General features: G+C 38.5%; 1 protein-coding gene across 1 annotated transcript in view; it reads right to left on the bottom strand.

Annotated features, from left to right (window-relative positions):
• The window catches only part of FAM135B (family with sequence similarity 135 member B), a gene marked incomplete at both ends in the record, with an annotated part of 144,170 nt that extends 121,914 nt beyond the window's left edge, over positions 1–22,256 (bottom strand). Inside the window, one exon of the mRNA XM_082045143.1 lies at positions 22,180–22,256. Within this exon, the coding sequence (XP_081901269.1) occupies positions 22,180–22,256 (77 nt within the window). The remainder of the gene's footprint in view (positions 1–22,179) is intronic.
• Positions 22,257–22,726: the final 470 nt, after the last annotated feature.

Here is a 22,726-nt window from a genome sequence, read left to right as displayed (position 1 = left end):
TTGAAGTCAACTTTTTCCTTACAGTCAAGGAAAAAGACAGATTTCTTCATGAAAACAGCATAAGAAGGGACCTCAAATCTCTATGCAAGATGTGACTTCACTTGTCATAAAAAAAGTTTAAACTCAGGAGTTGCAGCTCGTTCTCTCTCTAGAAAAATTAACAGACCTTTTTTGTCCTGTGGCTGGCTGAGCCTCAGAAAAGGGAGCTGATATAAGGGAAGTGTTTTAGCGTTTGTTCCTCAGCATCCCATTCTACTTTTATCAATAAATTAATTCATTCAAATCAAGTCTGTTTTGCCTGTGGTAGAAACTGGAAAATTATGTCCCTGTCTTTACCTTGACCCAAGAGCTTTCTTGTCTTATTTTATCCCCCTATCCTGTTGAGAAGGAGTGAGAGAGCAGCTAGGTGGGATCTGGCAGCTGGCCCAGGTCAACCCACAACACCCAGATCCACCTTCGGGTACACACTCTCTGAAGCTGAGTGATGCTGGAAGTCCTGTGGTTTTCTTGCATCTCTAACTGCAAGTTTACCTGTGATATCTCTTAATTTTTACTGATGAAATTATCTTCACAGTCTGCTAGGTAGTCTAATAAGGCTGTAATCTCTCTCTCTTCTGTTACAAGTGCTTCCTGTTCTGCCTTTAATTGTTCCTTCAGCACTTGATCAAAACTGCCTTCTGTAACTATGCCATGCCTTGTATCATCTGATTTAAACTGTAGAGCAGACATCTGAATCAGGTTATTGTACTATCATAATTCTTCTTCATTTTGTTTTAATTCTATTTCCACTTTATTCATTTTTTGTAGTTGTTGTTCCAACCAGTTTACAATCTTTAAGACTTCAGTACCTCTGTTCTCCTGTTCTTGAATCTGTGCCACCAGTTTCTCTATTTCTCTGTCACAAGCTGTAAATTCTTGATGATTTTGCTCCTTTTCTAATAAAAACATACCTTAATCATCCATCTTCTATGTTATTTCTGCTTGCAAAAATTCTACCTCACATTGTTTGGGCATTCCAGAAGTCTTAGATTTTTCTCTGTTTTAACTGTTCTTCCAGTTCTTCGATTTATTTTATCCCATTAATTTTTCCTTTCTATAGCTTACTTATCCATCAACTGCCACTGGTTTTCAATCTGTTTTTCAAGAACTGGAATTTGCTTGTTTAGATTTACAGTCTACAGTAATTACTTATCCAAGTCCTGATTAGTATGCAGTTGTTATTCATGTTCTACATCTTCTTTTTTTCATTTGAAAATGAAAGCTCAAATAGTTCTTCCCACCTGACACTAAAGCTCTAATTTCTCCATTGATAAAAATTCCACTTCCAGTCCTAATAAGTATTCATAACAGGAGCCAAGGGGTTGCATTATTTCTTTTACAGTTTTGTGGTTTATCACTTTCTTTTTATTGTCTTTCAGCACTCTACAGGATATGTGAAGCTTGTCAAACTAATGCTCTGTTTGTACAAAACCTGTACAGTTTTTTCTACACATTCGACTCATGAAACACTGAAAAGTGTTCACATTTCCTAGCTGTTGTCTGAGTGTTTTTTTCTGATTTTGTACAGAGATCTTTACTGTTTTAAAATATGGAATGCTTCCTTTTGTGTGTTTTATTTCTCTATCTGCACCATGTATGTCATGGTCATGTCTTAATCTCTGTTTGCATCTCATAGGAGTTACTCTCATAAATAAGGCTGTTCCTCTGAATTACGAACTTAATTTTGAGAAGAGCTGAACCATTGCAACCCTATTCTCTTTAACAAGAGAAAATCAAGTTGTAATGAGTTTTGGGAACCAGGCTCCAAAAGAGAACACGATGAAATTCTTCTCTCAGATCCACATGAGACATCTTAAGGAATGGCTCAAAGTTTTTCCACTGTTTTTTCTCAAAGAAAATGTAGCTTCTAAAAAGTGGGGGGGGGGGGGTTGTTTGTTTGGTTAGTGGGTTTTTTTGTTTTGTTTTGTTGTTGCTTTGTTGTTGTTGTTTTTCTTTGTTGTGTGTTTTGGTTTTTTTTTTAATGAAAACCTTTATTTTCCTGCTTCCGTTCCCTTAGTGACTGTCTTCAAAGAAACTAGAAACTTCAAATTTATTTTGAATAAATTACAAAAATAATAATTTTCTTATTATGAAGGCATAGTAGAGACATGTGTGAATCAAAGGTTTTCTAAATCAAATGGTATATAGGGGTTCTGTTAGTTTAGATTGTTTTCCAGAAGAAGAACTTGTCCAGTTAGTCAAGGCCACAAAGTGTGATGCATTTATAACCTGCAACTTCCAAGATAATGCATGAGACTTATGTAGCCTATGTTAAGCTAGTGCAAAATAAAATATTTCAGATAAATTAAACATCTGGATGCAAAGAATATACTCTCTCCCCACAAAATATGCAACAAGAAGAAATAAAGCTTAATTTCAGCAGAAACCACTGCAACAGTGTGTTTGCACTTCTGAGATAAATTTTTATTTTATGACAAGTACCTGCTGGACCCAGGCAGAAATAATGAGTTCTCGGAATTTATGATGGGTGCCTGTTTCAAAGTTCTCTTTGCTCTGGTACTGGTCTGCCATCACTGGGCTCAGTTTTATGCCGTTCTGCATTGCTCTTGGGAAGTGTGCTGTGTGCTATTGACAGATGCTTCAGCCTTCTTGAACCCTGATTCTTGGGGATCCACCTGCTGGTACACCTGAGCAGATCAGTACCAGAGCAATGGCTGGGTGGGATCACAGACTAGGAGACCTTCCTGAAACTGCCAGAGATACAGACATAGAAATGGCACAATGCAAGTCTTACACTGTGACCATGCAACTTGACCCATCTGCATGACTTTCTTCCATCATGAGAAGTGTTCATCTTGTATGGGACTTCCAGGTGGTTGAACTGACCAATTTAGTGACAGCAGAAATTAGCATCTGCTAGATGGGCAAAATTGCATAACTTGTTCTGGGATCGTGGCTCGTGTTGTCAGATCACACTGCATCTTCACATTGCTCATGTCCCCAGAATTCCTTCTTTCAGAAACTAGTTCAGGGGCAGTGGCTGGAAGATACTCAAGTTTTATATTCATTTGGGATTAGACAATTGCCAGGCTGTGAATGAATTGGTCTGCTGGGTTAAACATGCTGGGTTAAACATACCCATTTTGCTCCCAATCAGTTTGTATCTCTCTTTCATGGCCACTTCGGTTTTCAATCTTCTGAGAAGTTCTGAGAATCAGAATATGAAAGTATTTTACACATTTTAAAGCAGCAGCCTCTGAATAGCCCTTTCATGGCTATCATCTTCTGTTGTCTCCTATTTCCAGGAGCGGGATCCAAAATTTAATAAAATTTAGTGTAAATAGCCACTTCTCCCAACCTGTTTATCAGTCTCAGTCTATAAACATTACAGAAACACTTTAGAACTCTCATGAGATGCCCTATTTGTCTTTTTCTAGTAAAAAAGAGGTAATATAAAAGTTGGAATTAAGAAAGAAAAAGAATGTTCAGCTCCTTTTCTATCTATTGTGTGATTGCTATGGAGTGCCTCTTATTTGCACCTGGAACAGTTAAGGGTTACTTAACTTTCTGAGGTTATCACACTGTAGGATTTTTCAGGTGCTTCAGTTAAAAAAGCACAAAATCTCAATTTCTAGCTGTTCTTATAATTTAAGAGCAGGTCGAAAAAGGTTAGTACTTGACCATGATACTACAGTAAGCCATGTTTTGAATGTTTCTCATTGCCTTTCAGACAAGGATATAAGTGCTTATATCCTTATTAGGGTCCTAATTTTTCTGCCCTTTCCTTTTCCTGTCTCTCTCTTCCAACAATAAAGTATGCTTCTTTCATTTTACTCTGCTGTTCACTATTCTACTGCCTACTGCTCTTCACCCTTACTTTACTATGCTGTCTGAAAAGGATGTAAAGGGCAAATTGCTTTAATAGTATGGATATGGGACCAAATAAAAGGCAGTACTGCTACCTTGGTAAGCATAAAAGGGCAAGAGCCCCTGAGGTGAGCATAAAAGGAGATGTAGAGACTGCTCGTTGGTGAAATTGTCAGAGAGCTGCAGGGATCCAAGGGCTGGAGCTTTTATGGCCTGTAGAGCTGCCAGTTTCTGCAGAGAAGCGGTGGTCTGATGAAAAGTTACACAAAGCTAGAAGTAGAAAAGTGATCAAGACTGTGGCTTACCTGGATCCAAATGAAAGCCTTGCCTCACATGCACCAAGTGGCAAGTGTAGGCTCTGATTCAGGAACGCACTGAAATATGGGAGCTCTCCCATTAAGAACACTGTTCATTTGCCAAAAGTTGTTTATATCTTCTACACATTGCCCCCAGAGCACTCAGCTGTTGGGAGCTTCCAGCTCTAAATCTTGGATTCAAAAAATATCTACCTGTGATCCTGGGACACGGTGGGCACCTCCACAAGATGCTGAAAACCCTTGCATACTGTTTGCTAGGGTAAGAATGAATCACACCAGGTACCTCTCAGGTCTGCTGAAGTGGACAGCATTTGTTATCAAAACAGGATTTTTCTGTCAGAATGAAAAATCAAAAAAGAGGGCAGCCCTACCTTTAGAACTGAACAATTTCCTCTAATTGAATGCATAACTCCCTTTGTCATGCTTCCTTGTGTCTGCAAGCAACAAGTTCCTTGTAGGTGAGAAGTTTACTTTCAGTAGACTCACCATGCCTTCTAGCTAAAGAAAGGGCCACACTACTTACTTACTGTACAGCAAGGAGGATATGGATTGTCCTCCTCTTTCCCTATTAATTTTAGACCTGCCTTCATCAAAAGTTAGAGAGCCTGAGGATAAATCTGCGGTGAGAACTGTAGAAACTCATGATGCATGACTGTGGAGTCTGGATCGCAGTGCCGCAGTTCTGTTTGACTAACCTGCTGTTGTGCCTTGACACAGAAGACATGGGCATCACAGAGGAAGCTGCGAGACAGACCTGTCACCTTGTTCAATGTTTGTGTATGACTGATGAAAGCCTTCCTCTTGCCACCTCCAACAGATTCCAAAGTGAGGGGAAGGTTCCTTGGGATGCCCAAGATGTTCCTCTTACTGCCAAAAAGGTGGGAAGGAAATGCTGATAGTGGGAATGGTAACAGCTGCTGTGAACAACCACATTGTGCCTACTGGTAGCTCCTGTGCCACACACTCTCACCCCTTTTTTCTGGGGCACTTCAACACCCTGTCAGGAGCCTGTGGTAGACCTAGGTCAGAAAGGCTTCTCAAAATAGCAATTGACTGAGAAAGCGTCTGAGTTGGTGTTTGTGGGTGTGTGTAGGTTCTCAGGAAACATTACAAAAATGAAATGTTTTGAAATACGTTTGCAATTTAGTTTCAAAGTTTACACTTGAGATTTATGTTTTGGTTTGGTTTTTTTTTTTGTCATTTCAGAATGCAATGGAAGAGTAATTATTTTCCATTCTGTAAGAGTACATTTCAAATAATTAAGAAGAGCTTTATGCTAATCCACCTTGTATTCTTCTCTGAGTCAGTTTACTTCCAGCTCCTTTAACAATGGAGTTCGAGATCAAAATGTTCCTGTTCATATCTGATTCTTTGTGATGTAGTAGGAAACTTTTTGGTTTCAAAATGAAATATTTTTCACTTGTATGTAAAGAAAAATATTTTTGTAATGGGAAAGTTGTGTGGCTTAACCACAGCCATGACTAAGGACCAAACTCCTACCCAGCTGCTTACTCACTCCTCCTCATCAACAGGACAGGGGAAGAAAATAGGATGAAAAAGCTCATGGGTTGAGATTAAGACATGGAGATCATTTACCAATTATCATCACAGGCAAAACACTCAAATTCGGGAAAATTAATTTATTTTTTTGCCAATTAAAATAGATTTGAGTAGTAAGAAATAAAGACAAACATCAAAATGACACTAATTCCTCAGCCTTTTCCTAGACCCTTGGCTTAGCCTGAGTGAAAGGAGGAGCAAGAAAGAAGAACAGTGTGTATCTTTCCCCCAACTTTGCCCCAGTCCAACCTTTACCCCTTCCACCCTGAGGGGTGCAGGAGTGTGACCGGGGTTGTGGTCAGTCCCTCCCAGCCCCTCTCGACCGCTCCTCTCTCCTCACACATCTCCCTGCTCCAGGTGGGACCTTCCCTGGGCTGCAGTCCTTCAGGGACAACCTGCTCTCGCCTAGGCTCTCCATGGCTGCAGCTCCGGCAGGAAAGTTTCCCCCAAACACTGATTCAAGAGGTAAATTGAGAAACTGGCCATTTCAATGAGTAGAAGAAGAAACTCCAGACTTTTAGACACAGATGTATTCATATTTCTCCCACACCAGGACTGGGGATGACCAAATTATTGCACCCCAAGGAAATCCTTGTGAGAGTCGGTCTGAAGATGGAACAGTATTTGCCTGAACATTGCCATCAAGAACTTAGAGAACTGAAGCCCTGACTGAAAAAACAGATGGACAATGACTTGGAGAGAAGCCCGAGGAGAAAGATTGTGTTGCACTGTTTCTCTGATTTGGGGGGGCTGCTATTAACAATGGCTGCTGTGTGGACTTTGCTTGCTGCTTCAGCCAAATGAGCCCCAGTCTCCTGAAGGCTATTGTTATGAGGGTCTCTTCGACCCAAGGACAATAGCTGCCATCCAGAAGAATGTGTTCTCACCTGCAGCCTCAGTCACATGTGTCCCTCACCTGCTCCCTCAAACAATGGCCAACAAAAAGGAGCATGGCCAGAAGCTCACCCAGGGTCCTGAGGTCACCCAATGGACCAGAAAAATCCTCTGGACATGTAAGTGTTGGCAAAAGAAAGCGTGAATCATTCAAGCCTGCGCAGTAAGATGCTGGGTTGCGAAATCAAGGTGGAGACTGGCCTCAAACAATGGGAGCAAGGGGGGATGAAGAAGCATAAAAGATTACTCCAGAATGAACACTGTTGAAGATCTTCCCACCAGAGGATCCTGAACCACGACGGAGGACCGGCTGGACTCCATGGGACCCGGAGACCAGAGGGACGCTTCTGGAACTCAACTGGTGATAAACACAACCTCATTTCTCATCTTTACTTTTACTTTTACTTTTCCCCGTTTCTTTTCCCTTTTCTTTTTTCTTACTCTCTCTCTCTACAGACAAATTAATAAAGTAACACTGCTTGATTGAATTACAACCCCGTGGCATTTTGGTCACCTTAATTTTGTGCTCTGAGATCAAGGTAAAAGAACCATCACGAGTCCATCACCGAATGGACCGTGACAATCCTCCTCCTCCTTTTGGCCTTATTTTCCTCATTTTAACTTTCCGTATCAGATTTTCTTTCCTACTTTTTCTCAGGAAATGGGCCATCTCTGTTTCCCCCCACTCACTCCACACAAATAAAACTAATTGTTAAATGTGAGATCTTACCCAAATTTACCTATTTTTCCCATTGAACTGTTGCCAGCACTGAAAGGATGAAGAAGGAAGAATAATCTCTTCTAAAAGTACACTCAGTGCTGGCACAACCCTGACAGCTCTAGAGACAGAAATCCCATTTTCTGTGGAATGGATTCAGTACTAACAACTGCATTCCAATCTTTCTTCAGAATGTTTTTGTCAATATGAGTCCTCTCTTCCTGACTGAAAATCTGTACAGAGTGGTGAAAAGTCTTTTCATTCCCAACTGTGTCATGAGTCTGTATCCTCGGCTAAAGCTATGACCTCATTTTTGTGTTAATCCTAAAACTAATCATGTAAGAATATACAAAAACCTCATGCTTTGGAATTTTTCTGCCAGGAGAAATTTTTCACAGAAGACAGAACCAGAGCAGCACTGAACAACGCAGCCATAGAGACAAATGATGTGCCCACCTGGGCTGCTACTAAATCCTGGAAAACACAAGAGTTGGTAGCCACTTAGCTTTACAGTAGTAAAGTCTCCAAGCTGGTTGCAAGTCTGTTCTTGGTATGAGGAGGACTTATTTCTGAAACAGCTGGAAGTGAAACTCTCACTTATTTTCCTTCAGGATCCACAAATCAGATATCTGATCAAATCAGATATTCTGCAGAGTCATAGAATCATAGAGTAGTCTAGGGACATGAAAAGATCATCTTGTTCAGCCTTTCATGGGAAAGGGAGCCTAGATTAAATTATCTAGGAGCTTTTCGAATCTCATCTTGAAAACCTTTAACAATGGGGTTTATACCATTTTCTTGCAGACGTTGTTCCAGTGAATGGTTGTTCTCACTGTAAAACTTAATTCTTATACATGGATGAAAACTCTTCAGGTGTAAATTGTACCCATTATCTCTTGCCTCTTCCATGTGGCTCCTCTGTCCTCTTCATAGCAACCCTTTAAGTACTAGAATACTATGATGAAGTTTTCCCTTAGCCTACTGTTCTCCAGGGAGAAAAATCCTAACTCCTTCAGTCATTCCTCATAGGTCAGGTTCTCCAGACCTGCTTTGATCAACTTCATGGCCCTCATTTGTACCTTCTCTATTCTGTCCATGACTTTCTTTAATTGTGGGAACCAGAACTGGGCACAATACTGCAAATGTGGCCTAACAGGAGCTGAGTAGAGTGTGTCAATCTCATCTCTGTCCCTGCTAGCAATGCCCCAGCAAATGCAGCCCAAGATCCAATTTGCCTTCATTGTTGCAGAGGTACACTGCTGACTTGTGCTCATCTAGTTGTCCACCAGATCACTTTCAGCAAGGCTGTTCCCCAGCCACACAGGTCCCAGCCAGTACTGGTTAGTTCATCCCAAGTGCGGGACTTTGCTCTTGTCTTTGTTAAACTTCCTACAATTGTTACTTCCCCACTGTTCCAGCTTATCCAGATCTTTCTGTTGAATGCATCTCCCTTCTGACATATGCATCTCACCATCCAATTTGGTGTCATTTGCAAACCTAGTGAGGATGCTGCCAATCTGATCATCCAGGTCATTTATGGAGACATTGAACAGTGTGGGGCCCAATATGAATCCCTGGGACACCCAACTTGTCGCAGACTGCTAGCCTGAGTAAAAAACATTGATCACCACCCTTTGAGTGTGATCTATGAGCCAATTTCCCACCCATTTTGCAGATCACCCATCCAGTCTATAGCTTGCCAGTTTGTCTAAGTGGAGGCTGTGGGAAACAGCATTGAACACTTTGCTAAGTTCAGTATCCCATCTGCTCAGTCAAGGTCTGTGCAGACTCTTTCAGAAGAAAAAGTGCTGCTATGCTTTTCTGCATTTTTTTTTTGTAACCTAAGTCAAATGATAACTAGGTCCAGTTCCCTCCCATGTCTGAGATCATCTGCATCTTCATCTTTTCTGTGCTTAACCATATGGTATTGTTTTCTTTCCTGCTGAGGCTGTTCCTGTTTTCATCGAATAAAAATATTAATTTGATCTCAAATCAGCATCGTATATTAGATATTAGCAGAAGCGAGAATAAAAACTGAAGACTCCACTGATACAAGTGAATTCACTGTGATGGAGCTACACATTCCTATTTCTCTAGCCCTTCATCCTATGTCAGAATACAATGACTCTCCTGACTTGTTCTGTCCATTCACTGTATATGAGATATATGTGTCTAAACTGAATTTATGAATGCTAGTCTGGAAAGTAAAACACCTAAACATTTGTTCTGATAACATTAAACACCATCAGATTCAAACCTCTCTGTGAATCTGGATCTTCATGTCGGCATTTAAGATACTAATGACAGATATGTAAATCCTTTAATCAAACATATGAGATACTCTAAAGTGAGACAGACTCCTCAAACCTTCTATCAGAGGCAAGTCTGAAAACAATCTCAGATGATACCTCAATCTGTAAACCTGGTCCTTCATTACAGTGGAATAAATGTTAATTTAATTTAGACAACGATTCTGGCAACAGCCTAATCTTAATAATATTCTCATCACATCAGGAGCACCACAAAAGTACAAATGGACATTAATGATCTTGTTTATCCTTCCTCTCTCCAACCAACAAATAGGCCACCTACCTTAGAGATCAAAAACCTCACTGCCTCCCTTTAACCATTTCCCTACTCTTATTAGTCTTTGCTAGTGCCTGAATTCATCTTTCAGCACATGAATTCAGTGTATTCAGTACCTTGCTGGTTTGGCTAGCAGAGAACCCTTTATAATATAGGACATTACCTGACACTTGGTTGATCTTTGCATTGGACCATCCTAAAAGCACAGTGTCTTTTATGCAGGTAACAAATAGCATTGACCATCAACTAACTTCTGGAGACCAAGAAGCACTGCAACAGGTCAAGAATAACCCAGCATTGCTTTCAAGGAGGGAAGCATTGGGAGCTGATAACAGGGGAAAGTTTTCAGTGCTTAGAGAACTTATTTCCACTTTATTCTCTGAAATCTGTCCTACTGTTTTATTCTCTAAAAGCTGCTGATGTATTTAGCCTTTCAATAACTCCACAGGGTAGGGGAGCACAGGTATCCATCCCAAACTGGTAACTTGGCCTACTGACTGAAATGAAATTTTTTCCTAAAATCTGAATGCTTAAGTATTGTGCTCTTTGCCAAAAGTAAGAACCTGAGCCCAGTATGTTTTCTGTTAAGGAATTTAGCCTTCTTTCTTTATTTGGTGGTTGAACAAGCCAGGGTTTATCTGGGAATCATAGAATCATTTAAGTTGGAAGAGAACCTCGAGATCATCAAGTTCAACCATTAACCTAACACTGTCACAAAACCATGTCCAAAAGAACCTCACCTGTGCGTCTTTTAAATAGCTCTAAGGATGGTGATTCAGTCACTTCCCTGGGCTAACCTTCACATCCAGTCACTTTCCTTAAGCTCTAGTATGTCTATTACATCAATTTAGTTCCCCCCCAGTTCTAGAGAAATTTTATCTTGTAAGGAGGATGTGTGAGTCTTGACAATATCTGATCCAAAGAGAAAACACTAAATTGGTCATAAAAAAAAATCACAAAATATATTAAAAATCTGCAGCTTCCTCAGCATTTTCGGTGTTGGCTGGTTACAGACATAACTCCAAAGAGCCGCATTATAAACCGACTTTTCATTTGTTGCAGGACATCATTAAGATTTATCATGTGTGGCCAAATGGGAAAAGAGATTACTAAAAACCAGTTCATTTTTCAGCTGCATTTTATTTGTAATACCTTTTCTTGGCAGATGTTATCCCCATAAATGAATGAATGTTCTGAAGCAATGAAGTGGACATGGATTGATGGGAGAAATTGATCTGCATTTGTTAATGTGATTTTGCTGCAGCAAGCACATTAAGTAATTAAAGTGCTAAAAAAATCTTCCCATCCAGACACACAATATACTGAACTCCATTAATGCAAGGACAAAGGCCAACTATTTTTTCCATTGCATCTCAAGTGCACCTTGTCTGCAGTATAAACACCATATAGTTTGATTGCATCCATAGAATTAAACTACCTAGTTACACAAACAGTTATTATCTCAAGGCAACTCTAAAGGATGAAGTGTCAAAAAGAGTAATGATTTTGAGTTCCCCACATAAGCCATGTTAAAAGGATCTATCCAGAGAGAGGGTACAGTTTTCCATTCTGAAAATTAGACTTTGGGATGTTTCAAGCTGAATACAAAAGTATCTGCAAAACAAAAGTCAGAGCCACACTGGAAAAAACTTTTCCAATGTTTTCTACTATCACATCATCTGAGCAACTGTGATTGTACCCTGTTAAGAACAATCTTCTGAGATATTATTACTACTCCCATATTTGTAGGTAATAGCCGATAGACCAAAAGGCTTTTTAAGCCCACCTCAGGTCTTTTTCCAAGCTCATTACTCACTCCAACAAATAATAACTATTATACTATTTGTGTTTGGAACAATTACATTAAAATGCACCTTACAAAACTGTGCAGAAGAGTGTGAACAGTATTCCCAAGAGAGGATTTCTTCAAATATAAGTCAGGAAAATAAAGCTAAACCATATGTCCTAGTCACTAGGCAGTGCTTCGTCTCTGAAAATGATGGGCATGGAGCACTAAATTAGGGACATAACAGTGAGAGAAATTACTGGTCTGGTTTTTTTCTTCCTTGTTACACAAACTTCCCAGCAATCATTAATGCAGAGTTGAAACCAGGAATGTGTAATATCTGAACAAAAATTCTGGACAACATGGTTATTTAAAACAAACATATGGTGGAAAGCCCAGAAATGTTACATTAATTTGCGAGCTTATGAGAACTCCAAATGTCATCTTATCACTTCTCAACCCATATGGGCCAGATTCACCACTTGTTCTGCTCCCATTTGGTGCCCATGTAGCACAACAAGAACTGTCTGAGTCATATGTTGAGAAAAGAGTGTGCTCACTTTACTTCAGCTACCTTTCACACATGGGATGGCAGCTGATTTGTTTTGGTCATGAACACTAGAATGATAGCTACTTATTAAGAAAAAAAAAATATTTAAAAGTACACATTGCACAACCTTCAGCAAATTGGCTTCTGTTTAGTCGGGGGAAAACAAAATGTTTAAGTATAATCTAGTGAATCAATAGCTTCACTTTCCAGCTTTCTTTCTCATCTAGGCTCATTATAGTTGTCTCAGCTTTTTCCCATCTGTAGAATATAAACAACTAGGATGTAAAAAAGACACTTTGAAGGACAAGTGAAGGTTGTAAGATGATTTCTGATCCAAAGGTAAAAGGTGGTGGTACTTATTCAGATCACAGTTTGGTATAGATACTCTGGCTATCCAGGTGGAAAGCTTTGTACACACAAGGAAAATTCAGAAGTCAAGAGGCAAGGATACAGACAGAGAAGGCATTCTACTTGCTCTTGGAAGACAAACATTAAAATATATCATATGGACGACACTAGCCAAGAGGGATGTCATGCAAACAGATGGGATCCACTTTCTTAGGAAATAAAATGCAGGGTGTAAAGTTGGATTTAAATCTCCAGTAAAAAAAATATAGTTTAAAAGAGTAGAAGAAACTAAAATGAAACTTTTGGGATTTAGCCAGCTCTTAATGCTCATCAGTCATTAACTTGGAAGACAGCTCATTCTGTCATCTATAACATTAAAAATTGACCATTGTACGATTTTCTTCAAAGCTCTTGGTGTATAATTGGGCAGTGCTTTGCCCATTTTTTATGAATCCAATTCATAAAATAGAAATATTTCTACAAGCAGAGATCTTAAATTTAAAGTATTATCCTCTGGAGTATCACAGAGTGGCTTTGATCACCCTTAAGAAAGTTAATTCAGTTTTAAGTTCAGCAAAGCAAAACTTTTCATTTAATGGGCTAAAACCATGTCTTTGATTTGAATTTCTACTTGAATCAATAGAGTTTATACAATAAGTGGTTGATTTTCATTCATGGGTCTTCTTGAGAAAGCTGTGATCATTGACGCACTTGAGTCTTAACTTTTTTACTCTGAATAATTGTACTTAATGATATAATGGATAATGGATGACACAAGCACCATAAATTCTTAGAATCAGGTGACATTAAGTGCAGCTTTGAAAACTAGGGTGCTGCAGGATGTGATTCATTTGTTGAGGAACCGGATACAATAATATAAAGACTTAAGGTGTGGAGCATTGCATATGATGAGAAACAGAATTTTACTTGTAAACTGAATTTCTCAGCTAAGAATCACTTTTTAATATTAATCAAATAAACCTATTTTGTGCTGTAAGCTAAACAGCCAGATGAATTACTGGAGACCACAGTGCTTATGATAAATCACTAAAACATAGTGTCTACTTCATGGGCTGAACCTAAGTGATGCAGAAGGGAGCTGCACAGGGTTGTTTCAATGCTGAGGAAGGCTATGGTCACACTCATCCCAGAGTCAGGGGATCATTCATGCTGGAAGGGAACTTGGGAAGTCTCCACCCCCATGAGTGCTCAAAACAGGACCAATTATTGAATTTGGACCAAATCCCAGTCAGGTCTTGAAAATTTCCAAGGATGGAGATTCCCCAGCTTCTCTGGACAACAACTTCCAGAGTTTGACTATCCTCATAAGATTTTTGTTTCTTTCCCTTGCATCCAGGAACTGTAGGAAGAGACCAAGTCTAGCTGTTCTCCCAACAGCTTGTCCTATATTTAAAGACAAGATTTGCTGCTGCTGCTGATGTCGTGCTTCCTCTAGGGATATGAACAATGTGTAACAATGTGATAACACATTCTGAACACAGATAACTTCATCTGTCTCAATTAGTTGCTGCTTGCAAAGTGTTTTAGAGTGGAAAAGTGCCAAAAGAGCTGCAAAGCACCACAATTACCCTCACATAAAAACTTGGAGAATAACTTCCCATTCCCTAAAAATTGCACACAGGGAACACTATTGTTTTTTTTCAAAGATTCTCATAGTTATTTTATTACCAGAGCTGCTCATTCAGTAACTTCTGGCACTCTCTCTTCTTTAGAATAATTGCATTGACACAGTGTGTGCTGGTGTCATGTTTCTGGCTTGTTCTAGTGAAGTTCTGTGCTTTAAAAATGTGTCACTTCACTTGTTCTTAAGTAATAAAATATGGCAGCACATACGTATATATCTTCTCACACTTGTGACAGCTTAGACTCCCATCCCCTATACACACACACACACACACACACAGAGCAATGAGTGATTCCCAGCTGTAGACATTCGTCCATCGGCAACTCTATGAATTAGGAACTGCGGTCAACATTTAAATGTAGCTCTGTATAAATGTAGATCACATTAACCGAAATTGAAGCTGCTTTCTGACATAATTCACTTGGAAAGTCATCAAAGCAGCAATGTAAATGTCACTTTGATTGGGGTAATATTTGTTTTCCTTAGGGGAGATAGTATCCAGCTGTTAAAGGACAAAGATTTAATTTTCGTCAACCTAATACTTCAGTTATCCAAGTTTGAGGTTTTCTTCTTTTTAACTTATTTTTTTATTATTTTTTTTTAATGGCTTGTAAGGAACCCACTTTCTTTCCACTTTTCCAGCACTGATTACCAACAAGAATTAATTTAACAAGTGAATGGAACCTTGAATTAATATATTTAAAAACAAAACAAACCAAAAAACTAGTAAATCTGAAGTTGTTTTTGAATCTTTGGGATACAGCCTTCCATGGGTTTCATAGCAATCATGAACACTAAAATGTTAATTTTAAATAGTAGAAGAGTTTCTTGTCTAATTGCCTGACTGCAGGAAACACAGGTTTTTAAAAAAAAAGAAGACCTGCATTGAAAGCACAGACATAGCCAAAGGCTCAGCTACAAATGCTGGCAGAGAAATTTTACCAGAAATATCCTTGCTTAATATTAGGTACCACAAAGACACTTCCTTGGAGGCATGAGTTACAGAGATGTATTGCTTGTCAGTCTCTAAATCAGAGAAGACACAGTCAAACAGGCTGATGGAGCAACTCCCATTAACATCAGTGGTTTTAAAGAAGACTATAGAAGTCTGATTAACATAAAATACTGCAATGTTTTAACTGATTTCCTGAGTGTTTATCAGTCTTGAAAACTGAGGCTGGATAAACCGTGAAATCTTTGTAGTTTCTGAGATGTAGATACTTATATTATTTTTTCAGCCATCAAAACCCATCACTGACAAGATCCCTATGAAGTGTCCACTGTGCTATGGTACTGGGTTTGTCTAAATATCCAACATTTTATAGCTTTCTTTAGTAACAGGCATGTCTATAAACACATGGAAAAGCTTTTTCTTTTCTTTCTTTTTTTTTTTTTTTCTAATCCCATCTAGTATGAGATTCTTATATGATACTCATCACTAATACCTGAGCAATTGTCAGTAGTGCTCCCATGAAGACCAATGTCTATCAAATAATTTTGCATTTATTCTCTCACCTTGGGTAGAAATTTGAGCAGTAGAGTGTTTCCTTTTTTAACTCTATACTTTTTGCACACAGACACGCAATTTTGCACAGATATCAGAAATGTCAAATAACTTCTAAGATGCCTAGGCCTTGGAGATGATCCCCTGTCCTGTAAAGGTTTGCTGCACTGTCCCAGTCAGGTGCCGGAGAAGGGATGATCCTTCATGCATGTGCATTTTCCATTTCCAAAAAATAGTTCTACTTTGCTAAAAAAACACAAATAAACAAACCCCAAACAAACAAACAAACAAACAATTAAAAAACAAAACCAAAACCAAAACAAAACAAAACAAACAAAAAGCAAGCACACACTCAAAAACAAAACCCAAAAACTGATCACCATGTTCAACCCTGAGATTGGATTGAATCCTTGCTTGGATTCTCATCACAGGCTGCAAAGCACTCTGAAAGCAAAAGGTAGTTATTCTTTGCTTTCTACACCAGTTTCCCATAAGATGTGGTGTCATGGAATCATAGAATAGTTTGGGTTGGAAGGGATCTTTAAAGATCATCTAGTTCAACCCCCACTTCAATAGTCAGGGACATCTTCAACCAGATCAGGTTGCTCAGAGCCCCATCCAGTGTGTCCTTGAACGACTCCAAGGACGGGACATCTACCACCTCTCTGGGCAACCTGTGCCAGTATTTTACCACTCTCAGTGTAAAAGTTTTCTTCGTTATATCTAGTCTGAAACGTGTCCAAGATGTTCACAGCAGCCTGTGGAGCTGAGAAGATAATGTGCAGTGTTATGTATTAATTCCCTTATGATGACATTACTGAAGCTCAGAACAATTGGCGTTGAGACATCAGAGCAAGAGCATATCTCCTGTGCAAACAGAGATAGTAAGAATATCAGTCATGTCTGTTATGGTTATTATCAGCAAGCAGCTTAGGGACCAGTTATGGAGATAAATATATATATATGCATCCTTCATCAAAGAATAGTGAGCCATATCCTACAGGAAGCTGTCATCTAACTGCTAATTTGTGTCTTACTGAAGTTCACCTCTCCTTTCTCTGTTACTCACTGGACCATTGTAGTGTAGCACAGTTGTGTGTGCAACAGACGGATATGCATATTCTCTGCATAATGTTGTCACTTGATTTTACACCATCTGGTTAATTGTACAATCAAGAATTATTACACAAAAGTGGCAGAAAGACATTAAGGGAAGTGACCACAGTAGGTCACACAAAAAGGAGCTCCGATAGGCAAGGCACAGTTTTCATCACCGCACAGCGACTGCCTTTCAGAAAGGACTCACTAAGGTTGTCCGCCACATATATAGCATGTGAATCATTATCTCAGGTTCCTGAGATCCAGGTCCCTTATTTCTGAATCAAGATCATACTAATTCTGTACTATTGCCTTGGTTAGCCAACCTACTAGATGTGTTGGAGTTGTCCTTTAGCTTGGTTCTCTGTAAATAAAGAAGTGACACAGAACAACTAGTTAATGTGTGTAGGGTAAGTCAAGTCAGTATTACTTATTTGACAGAAGAAGATAATTTCCAGATACAGGGGTATCTTTCCACTGACTATTTTTATCATTGGTTGAAGGACTTTGTTGAGATGCCGCTCTTAACTTGTAGATCAGTCTCATATCATAGGCTTCACTCTATTTAATTTCAGTCTTTTCCCCCTCCCACTGATGCTGGAGATCCCACTGCTCTTCAGTAGCCACAGAGTGTCTGCAAGTTAAAGATGGCTACACTAACTGCATCGACTTCACCAAGTGTCATGAAAATAACTCATCATGCATAATTCTACTGAAGTTTTATATTTGCTACACTTTGGGACATAGATGTTTGGCTTACTGAACACCAGCTTCTCAGCTACTTTCATCAGTACAGGTTTGTGCTACACTGGTTTAAATCCTGTCAGTTCAGTGCAGCACACTCTCGACTGCCACTGCATGTAGACAGTTATTGCCTTATTACTCCTGAGCATATTTTTCTTTCTTTTTTGGAATATATCTGATGCTGCCTTAAAGTGGAGGTCTGTTCAAGACTAACATAAAAAATAATACAAAGAAAAAGGTCAGTTCTGTTAATACATCTGTTCTGAGGGACAGTACTTATTATTTCAGAAATGCATCACTTTGGCATGCCTGTTAGCCCTCTTCTTTTTCCTTTTTATTTTTTTTTTTTACTTCATCTCTGTTAAAGAGAATCCATGTATCATAAATGAATTACATAAGTATTTTCAAATCACATAGATTTACAGTCCAAAATTGGTTTGTATTTCACTACAGGTGGGAAATTTGGATAAATTCATATTGTTATGAACAAAGTAATAAGATTTGACTCTGTCTTGAACTATTTTTTTTTCTTATCTTGACACTGTACCTCAAAGACTCTGGGAAATAAGGTCTGAAGCTCTGAATATGATATGTATTTTCCAGGTGTTCATTCTGACAAGAAAGGCAATGGTTGATTGTCAAAACCCAGTTTGCTGAGGAAAGGAGCTGCTGCATTTTGTCTCTGAAGGGGATGATTTTATGATTAAGTACACTGAAGTAGTGTTTTCCATCTGGTATGCAATGGGGATGTTTTACCACATAAAGGCTTTGTCTGTTAAGTCAGAATATGTTTTCAGCAGCTCTGAATGCTATTGATACTTGATCTGATACTGGTAGGGTTTTGGAAGCTCTGACACCACTGTACTTCTCCCCAGGGCAATGTTGCATTAATTTTAGGAGAATGTGGACTTCATTTTTGCACTAGTTTTTAAACAACACCACCCCTTGCACACATAAACCACCAGTGTAATTGTTAGACACTTACAAATTGCAGGCTGGAGTTTGAGGAGTGAAAAGACTGTTAAGCAGTTGATTCAGTCCTGTGATTGGTAACTAATGACTTACCTTGATCCTCATTTTATAACATATCATTGCCAGAATCTCAGCATTATTAAGTCACCGTTTCACCTTCTTTGTGCCCTCTGTTCCTTCACAGACTCCAAAAGTAAGTTACTGTGCAAACGCAATAGTTGTGGGGTTGTTTTTTTTTTCTCTGTCAAATAGCTTTTGAAAAGCTTTAACAAAAAAGGTGCAGGATAGCTTCTGACAGAACCAGACAAATCAATTAATTGATCTCTGGCAGTCAAGGATAATTTTATTTCCTACTCTATTAAGGAAAATCAGAATCAGTTAACTAATTTCACTAGAGAAAATATCTGTCACCAGTTATTAAGCAGCACATGACAGAGAGAATTAAGGATGGAAAACTTAAAAATGTGTTTGTTTTTTTTTTTCTCCCAGAAATTGCATTACTTATTGCTCAACCTTTAGAACTCTGGCATCAAACAACATTGTAAATCCTTTGGTTTGACCAAATAAAAGGTTCTTTCTTCCCATATAGAAGCACCTACAGCATTTAAGCTTTGATGTCTATAAATACTGACACTGTTATGCTTGCGCTTCAGAAGATATAAATTCATTAACTGACCGAAGTAAACTTCCTGCAACACATAGTTTACTAATGACTGTTCCTATTATGTATGCCACAAACATATAACCATAACAAGTATTTACCAAAAAAAACGTGATTGATATTGTAGTCTTTTTTCAATATCAAGCATTCATATAAGTTAAGTAACATGATTGAAACATCACAGGGTGTAATTCAGATAGAACAAAGAGTTTCCATTTCTTGTGGGGAGGGAGAGGCGGCAACTGTCTGTGTGTGCAGACAGAATTCAAAATAGATTCCAATGCAATCAAAAATAGAACAGGACCATTATTGAAAGTCTAACACTTAAAAGCACTTTGGCTCTGTGGCTTACAGCCAGTAGATTATGTCCTTAATCAATTTTGACTATTAACTATTGCCTGACAGCTCCAGAAGGGTAGATTCTCTTGCTAAAACTTGTTGATTTATTCATTCCTTTATTTGCATGGAGTGCTCTTCCCCAAAGGACTCACTGTTGGCCCAGCCATGCTCTCCCTAAAAGTAATGGCTGTAGAATGACTGTTTCCCAAGACTAAGTATTTTGGAAAATGCTGTCCTTATTTCTGCACAGTTACGTAGTTACAACCCAGGAATTGCAACCTTATGCCAATTAGGCATACAGTAGCAGGACTGCTATGTATCTGTGGAGATAATTAGGTTTTTGATTGTGGTTTTTTTATTATTATTTTGATTTTGTACCAAAGTGTTAAGAGGAAAAGTAGGCAACAGAAATTAATATTAATACTCTTCATTGTTATTCTTGCTTTTCTTCTTAAAAAAGCACAGTATGTTGAGTTCCCAAAGAAATTAAGATTCATTTCAACTCTGCTGTTTATCCTGATAGACAGCCTTTCATAAATCACCTTTCTGTCCTTTTGCAGGACAGAATGATATTGGCTCAATTTAAAAGGCACTCAAAGTAGACAAACACTTGTTAAATAGAAAATTTCCATCATCATTACTTCTACCACCCTCTCATTTGGGGAAACTATATTTCAAGCCAAAATATCTCAGATCAGTGAATATTAACAATGGCAATAAGGGAAAAAAAGAAAAAGCGTGCCCAAGTTAAAATGAAATTGGGCGAGTTCATCCTTTGCTTTTCTTCACACTTTCGTGCTGCAGGGATAGGGGCTGCTGACTGAATGAAGCCAGCCAGATGATACTGATCAGCAAATATGAGATACAATAAATGGTTTTCTTGAAATTGCAAAGGTTAAAACTATAGAAGGAAAGCAAATGTAATACTATGCAGGATACAGAGAAAGAAAAAATACTGTAAACAAATTAATGCAGTATAACCTATAGTACCATGTGTTTGGAATATTAATCAGTAAAGCAAGGTAAGTACCTGTGGGGAAAATGCAAGGGTAATTAGGAACTCATTAGTTTGACAGCAGAATATATTATCTCTGTTAGTCTAGGTTTGCCTACACACCAGAGATTTGATCTGACCATCAAAGCCAAAGAAACCACTTTAGAGAAATTATTGAATGCAAAATCTGGCCAATACGACAAAAAACAGGCAGCTTGTCACATGGTAACATGAGAAGTGGGATGATTACTGGCCCTCTAAGTCCAAAAAAATCAGTAAACCCACAGATGGCTGTGAATTTTCAGATGTGAGGAAGATCAAAGACATTACACTGATCATCATAAGCCAAGAAAAAAAAAAATCTATAGCTAGAACTCTCTTCTAAGGTTGTAAGGACCAGAATACACAAGAGACTTCTATAACTCAAATAAACCAAACACCTCAAGAACAGAGGATTTTTTTCCTATTTAACACAAGTATTGGTATGGTCAGAATGTTTTCTGACATAAATTTAGTGGATATTCGCTTGGACATATTAACAGAATGATAGATGTTAGCTGTTAAAGTAAAACAGATATATGTTTCCTTCAAGTTCACAGCATCTTTTTCACTTAGTTCATCACAGTGAAAACAACCAAAAGCCTGTATACAGATGGAAGCAGCTCTACCTAATCCATCCCTATATATGAAACAAATCCATGGGTTTTGTACTTGAAATGGTGCTCAAGATGGACCACCTCAGCTCAACTGTGAACCACACCTGTGTCAAGGTAAGGCTTGAAAGAGAATAGCTAGTGTGGTGTACACATCAATCCTCATAGGTAAAGGAAAATAATATTCCACTACACCCACAATTGTCCATGAAGTACATTCATTTGACCCATCTCGGTCTTCTGGTCTCCTCAAAAAGTGTTTCAGCATCTTATCTTTTCCACACTGAAAAACAACAGTGGGGTCCAATGTGCAAACAGAGTAAGAACTCACACTTGGTTAGAATCCTCCACAGCCACTGGGGTGTTATAAAAGCTGTTGGGAAGAGAGGTGCAAAAGAATGGGGGCAAAATTTTCGATAAACCAGAAGTTGCACATATTCTTCTAACTTACAGGGACATGAAAAAAAACAATGTGGCCACCAGAACTAGAGCTTTAGGTGAACATGAGTATTCATGTTCCCTTCTGAAATGGTGGAATTCAGCTAAACTTCATTAAATGAATATAGTCATTAGATTTATTACTCTAAAATGAAAATATTTTCATTATAGTTCAATGAAGTTATCATTTAGCACAGAGGCTCAACTCCAGTCCAGAAGCATTTAAAGCAGCTATTGTTCTTATATCTGAACATATGCTTAAAATAATTTGCAGCATTACAACATCATATTACAAAAACATGTCAGTCACTCTGACTTTATAGTGAAAGTAATGTACATTGATCTTCCCTGACAGCAATGAAAACCCAATGACACCCTTCCCTGCCCCGGAGATTGCATGAAATATAACTGCATTTGGCAGAAAATAACTTGTTTTGAAGGTTAACTTTTTTCTGTAATTTACTTCTCTGTAAGCAGCTGCAAATTAATGGAAACATCAACTCACCCTCTCTGGAAGAGGTCCACATTATGGAATTTGTGTAGCTCCACAGAAAACTCGACCGTTCCCTGGACCTCAGACATGATTTTTTCAGGTCATCACCTAAACAACACATATATACAGGCATTATAAACACTTGAAGTATCTTGCTTTAAAAATCCATTAATGGATTACTACATTTTATTCAGCATCTAGAGGTTCCTGCAAAGCTTGAAATTGACTGAGATCAACTGGAATCTGTCCAATAACATTGTTGAGCTCTATCTTCAGGAAGTCTTGCTAAAAACCAGATCAAAGCAGTAATTAAACGAGGTAAAAAGTCTAATTAAGCCTGAAGACAGAATGATAATATTATGGAAAGCATAAGAAACAAAAAGTAAATAACATATTATGTGTAAGAATCTCAAAGCAAATTTTAATTAACCTTCTTGCTACTCTTTTACGGGAAATTGATTTTTTTTCTTCCCATTTTACCAAATGGCAGATATCCAGGGTCAGCACAGCTCATTTCAGTAAAAGCACAGGCTAAGAAGACAAAAACCCCAGACAGATG

This window comes from Streptopelia decaocto, assembly GCF_964273445.1.
Source record: "Streptopelia decaocto genome assembly, chromosome: 2".
NCBI classification, from domain to species: Eukaryota; Metazoa; Chordata; class Aves; order Columbiformes; family Columbidae; genus Streptopelia; species Streptopelia decaocto.
This window is presented reverse-complemented; position numbering and strand designations above follow the sequence as displayed.